The sequence below is a fragment of the Macrotis lagotis genome, chromosome 4, assembly GCF_037893015.1.
Source record: "Macrotis lagotis isolate mMagLag1 chromosome 4, bilby.v1.9.chrom.fasta, whole genome shotgun sequence".
Taxonomy (NCBI): Eukaryota; Metazoa; Chordata; class Mammalia; order Peramelemorphia; family Peramelidae; genus Macrotis; species Macrotis lagotis.
Window position 1 is genome coordinate 222910211 of NC_133661.1, and position 6000 is coordinate 222916210.

The window sequence follows — 6000 nt, forward strand, 5'->3', positions numbered from 1 at the left end:
ATTATATCATTATCACTTGACCTTTTTAATTGAGAAAAAGATCCTGATTTGTCCTGTATTGTACTATATTAATGGAATAAATGAAACTTTTAAATAAGTAACATTTTTAATATAAAATTGTAACACCTTTATAAATAAAAGCAAAGTTGCATTCATATTTAAAAGGAAATGCCTTCACATTATTGTCAGGTTTTCTGGAGAGTTGAGTATTGGACCTGTTCAAGGTCCAACTTGGATGCCTTCTCTCTGCAATGATGGGGATAGGGAGGACAGGTCTGCTCTTTCTTTGGCAGAGATATATGGTGCAAAGAAGTAGGGGAGTAGAGGAGTTTGGGGGACTTGTACCATTTTTTTCCTTTAGTTTCTATCTCTTGTGCCCTCCAGAAGTGAGGGATTCTAATCAAAGTCTCTAAGAAACAGTATAGTGTTATGAAAATTAGTAGTGACCTTGAGTTCAGAAAAGCTGAGTTGAATTTAGGTTCTGCCACTTACTAACTCCATAACTTTGAAGAAGAGCCTGAGCCTATTGGCTCCAGTTTTTTCCTTCATCTATATAATTGGGAGAGTATTGCTTGTCTTTCTTCCCTCCTAAGGCTGTTGAGAGTCAAAGGTGATGATGCTTGTAAGCCTCTTTTAGTTAGTGTAAAGCTCCATGTTAATGCTGCCATGACAACTTCTCATCAGGGTTACAGATAGCTCTTCTTTGGGTGGGGTTCAGTTGAGGTTTCATTTTTGTAGCAGGGGACAAAGCTTTAAGTGTGACTACTAAGTCATAGTTTTTCCCTGTAAAGATGACAACGATAAATAGCTTATATTTGTGTACTGCTTTGCAGTTTCCTTATTGAAGAGTTCTAGATACACTATCTCTTTTGATCTTCCCAGCAGCTCTGTGACTCAGTGCAGTTTTGCTGATGAGGAAAAAGACTCAGAGGTAAAGGCTCTTAGCCAGGGTCATACAGCTAATAAGTGGCAGATTTTGTGGCTCCAAGATGATTGTTCTTTCTAGCACTTATTCACAGCTATTAATTATTCCTGGAATTATTATTTTAGGTTAAACTGTCCTACCCAGAGTTGAAAAAGAAATTGTCCTTTGTGTGCCATGTTAATAATAAATATGGCTGGGGTAAATAAAATAAGACTGTTACTAGTCAAGGGAAACTTTATTTTTATTTTTAATTATCTTTTATGTCTACACAGCATCCGTCTGGGAATCTTTCTCCGAAGATACCCCATTGCAAGAATATTTGTAATCATATATATGGTGAGTAAGCTTCAATGGGAAGCTGTACTTAATCTCTTGGCCATTTTTTTTTTCCCCTGGTGCCAAATATTAACTGTTTATGAAAGCATCAAATTAATTTAGGAAACTCATGACTCAAATTTTTTTTGAGAATGACAACATTGTAGACATGAAGTTTTTATCTAGGGCTCATGTAGCTTAAGTTTCTATGCAACTTAATGTAATATTTTATTATTTTTCCTTTACTCTATTAACAAATTTATTGTAGGAGTTTGGGATACTCTTTTATCCAATTTGAGTATGTGTTAATTACATAAACAAGGATAAAAGTATTTGTGTTAAATTGTGTCTATGGTAAGTTTATTGCCTAAACTAATAACTTCCCTAGTAAATTTGTATTTGCACAAAATGAAATTTCTCAGTAATCCACTAGAGGGAAGAGCTTCACAAATTTAGAAAATAAAATAGCATTCAGAGAATTAAAGGGAAAAACAAAATTAATTTTATATAACTAATAATGAGGAAATGATTGGTATTTGTTCAAGAGAAAGAAGATATATATATGTGTATATACATATGAATACATATAGCTTTATATATGTGTATAAATGCACATATATACATCCATACATATCAGTCTGCATTGTGGGGATATTATGGAATTCAGGATTATCAAGGTGATTTATAATACAATTTTTACTGAATTTCTTTAAGGAAGGAATTAATAAACATTTATCTTTTTAGAATTTAATGTCCAACTCTAATTTTGCCTTTAGTCATCAAATACTTCATTTGTTATATATTTGGCTAAGATGTCACCAAATATAAGAGCAATAGAACCTTTAAATTATAAGGGTCCTTGAGGTCTGCCCCGCCCAAAAGCATGAATCCTTTCTAGGATGTCCCTATGTGGTTATTTAACCTCTACGAAAGTATCTCTGGTGGGGGAAACCTTCCAAAGAGCTGATTCTAGTGTTTGGAATACTATGGTTGTTGAGTTTTTCTTCCCATATCCTAGTCACTAGGATGTTTTTGTTTTGTTTCTCATGAAACTGTAGACCTGTTTAATTACTCCAGAAATTAATTACTTTAGCACTGCATCATTTGATCATTTATTGTTTTGTTAAAATATGTGGTTCAACATGGATTTTGTTTTGGGTTTTTGCTGGTTTTGTAAGGCAATGGGGTTAAGTGACTTGCCCAGGGTCACATAGCTAGGCAATTATTAAATGTCTGAGTCAGGATCTGAACTCAGGTCCTCATGACTCCAGGGCCGGTGCTCTATCTACTGCACTACCTAGCTGCCCTTCAACATGAATTTTGATATCAAACTTGCCTCAGTTCCCTAAACACCACAGTTGTATTTGATAAAATACTTGGGACAATGTTATATATACAATAGGTCCTCCTTTAATGACTTTGCTGATTAATCTCTACATCATTTCTTTATTCAGGCTTTGCTTCACTTCTGGGTCATGATTGTTCTACTTACTTACACACCAGAAATGCACCATGACCATCCAACTGGCAAATGAGCTCAACTCAAATGAGTGTTGGAATGATTAGTCTTTTTCCCCCTGGAATTTGGATCTACAAAAAAAGTCTGTTGCCTGAAATCTGCAAGAAGGACATATATCATTTCCTGTTTTAGTACTACTTTGAATTTTTAAATTATTGAACAAATACAATTTTCTCCGATTTTAAAAAAGTGGTAACAGTCTCTTAGAAAAAGACATAAACTCAACCTTTACTTTTCAGAAAGTTAATGGTCTAGTGTGATACACACACATAATGGATTTTCATAAAAACACTAGACTAGACCAGTTTGATATGGCAGGTTCTATATTTTAAGTCATTACTGATTATAGGCTATAATCAGGGAAACTAATTGTATTTAGGTATATAAATAAAAGTTTTAGTTACTCTGTCTGCATTTACATATTCATGTTTTTTACTCTGTAAATATCCCCCCTCTTCATGGTAAAGGCCTGATTGACTGGTGCAATATCTTTTCATAAATACTTACAAGAATAAAACCTAATATACACATTTTCCTTTCTCCTTTTTTTTTTTTTGTTCAAGAGATTGGTGGTGTTTGATCTAATATACCTTTCCAAATGAAGTGATGATATAACAAGGGTTGGCAAACTATGACACTTGCTGCTGAATGGTTTGGAACAATAAGTGGTATTCAAAACATTCTCACTATATGCATCTCTTGTTTTTCCTATCCTATCTGCCTCTATCCACTATTTCCCTTTGCTTTATCCTTTTCCTTTTTGTTATTTTTTCTTTCCCCCCTTGTCTGTGCCTAAGGCTAGCTCATGCCATCCATGAGTAAGGATTGTTAGCTCCAGTAGTGACACTAGGGAATCAAGCCTGTTTTAGCTGCTGTTGTGCCTTCACATTTTTTAAAAATTTAAGGCAATGGGATTAAGTGACTTGCCCAAGGTCACACTGCTAGGAAATTATTATGTGTCTGACCACAGATTTGAACTCAGGTTCTCACTCCAGGGCCAGTGCTCTATCCAGTGTACCAACTAGCTGCCCCATGCCTTCACATTTTTATATTCATAGATCATATATATCATATCTATTTTTATATATGTATAATATAATCATATATTCATAGATCATATATTCATTTCTATATCCAATTGTTATTCAAAAAATGACTTTTTTTTTTACTTTTAATGTTTAGTGAAGTGAGCTTTGAAACTTTCTACCTCCAGATCTATATTCTTGAGTTGTTATGGACATTTTGTTTTACAATTACTACATTACTAAAATTAGGTCTATTTTAATCACATTTCTTGTTGTGGTTAATGGAAACATAAAAAAGATAATTTGACCCAAGATTCTGGCTTCAATATTACCATAGATAATTAGGAATGCTAATTACCACATGAAACATCGTTGTTTCTCATTTATCATTAGGAAGGGAACCTTTAAAAGTGACCTTCCAATAGTATGTGGACTTTTCTTAGCTTTATTTGAATTTGGACCCGAATGTTTAACATTGTGACAAAAAAGTGAAATGTTACTTGTGTATAGGATTTTGAGGTGTGAAAACTGATCCATAGTTAACTAAGTTCTCTGACGTTTTCTGATATTTCTCAGATATGATAGTCCATCACATGCTGAGCTGTGTTGCCAGATTTGATGCATGGGTGGAATGAAGTAATAATTTAGAAGCATTTAAAAATATTTGGTATGTTTCTGCTTTAAAAATAATTCTAAATGAAGACATTTCTTAAAAATGATTAGAAACAGCTTGCACACTTAAAATGAAAACCACCATGTGTCTCATCACTGAATATTGCCAAACTTTCCTTCCTTCCTCGTGACCACCTGCCTTTGTTGGGAAGTCGTTAAATCTTTTGCTCCATTTTTACACATTCTTGGCTTTGGAAGTGTTTGACAGAGCATTTCCTGAATCATACTTCTGCACATATTTAAACCTTTAATTGTGTCTCCATTTCCAAGATCTTGACTCTTGATACTAAAACTATTTATTTGGGTTTGTATAATTCCCACTCATCCACTTAACCTCTAGTAATCTGTGACTTTCAGGATAACTTAAAATAGAATTTTGACAAAGGATCTTGTTAGACTATCAATTTTTTATTAAAATGATTTACTTTTCTGCATAGTATCAAATTCATTCTATAATGTATATGGTATTATGGTATTTTATGATTATGCCTATCAATTCAAAAATACTTTTCTTATTTCCTTAACCTTTATTCTTTTACCCAAAATGTACTACTTCTATTATTGCAAAATATAAACTCATAAGAGCAATTTTTTTCCTCATTTAAATAGTATTTGGTAGATTGAAATGTGAGGTCATCTTCACACCAGAATGTAAGGAAATGTAAACTCCTTGAAGGGCAGTGACTATTTTGTTTTTTGAATTTGCATCTCCAGCACTAACTTTGGTACTTGGCACATAATAGACATTTAATAAATGCTTGTGAAATTGAACTGAATCTCAGCATTCTCATATCCTGACAATTAAGCTGTTCCTTTGTGACTTTACACAGATCTTTAGCCAGGTAACAGTGAATTTCCTGCTTCTTTTAGGAGCTAGGTCTGATTTTGGCAGGGGATGGTTTTAGAATATCTGATGCCAGCCAACCACTGTCTGCTGTATGATATCCTCATGTACTTAAAATTATTAAATGTTTACACAAGTTTCCTCAAAACTCTTATTTGATTTTACATCTGAGGTAACAAATGCAAATAGGTTATGATTTCTTTATTTAATATGAGGTGGAGTGAGGATTTGAACTCAATTTACCAGAGTCTTAAGTTCATTACTCTTTTAAGTATGCCACATTGGAGGCAGCTAAGTGGCACAATGGATAGAGCACCAGCCCTGGAGTCAGGAGAATCTGAGTTCAAATCTGGCCTCAGACACTAGCTATGTCACTCTAGGCAATCACTTATTCCTGATTGCTTCCAAAACAAAGTATACTTTATTGGACTGAATAGGCCTCCACCCAACTTTGCTCTTGTGGGGAAAAGTCTCAGCCATGCTTCATCTAATAATACTAATATATAGTATTTAGACCTTGCAATGCACTTCTTTTGCATTAAATTAAAAATTAAATTAAAAAAAGGGTAATTGTATAGAAAAGGCTTGTATAGGGTAGGAAGTGGTGTTCTCTAAAAGTAGGAGGTTCAGTTATCTGACTTAAAATCTGTGTTAACAGTTAGAGCAGAGAATTCCTTGCTACTAGGTGACAGAGTGGATA

The 6000-nt window shown here is 33.7% G+C and overlaps 1 protein-coding gene across 1 annotated transcript in view; it reads left to right on the forward strand.

Annotated features, from left to right (window-relative positions):
- The window catches only part of GOLGA5 (golgin A5), a 28285-nt gene extending 25112 nt beyond the window's left edge, over positions 1–3173 (forward strand). The window contains exons 12-13 of the mRNA XM_074235438.1: positions 1198–1261; positions 2695–3173. Of these exons, the coding sequence (XP_074091539.1) occupies positions 1198–1261; positions 2695–2775 (145 nt within the window). The 3' untranslated portion in view covers positions 2776–3173. The remainder of the gene's footprint in view (positions 1–1197; positions 1262–2694) is intronic.
- Positions 3174–6000: the final 2827 nt, after the last annotated feature.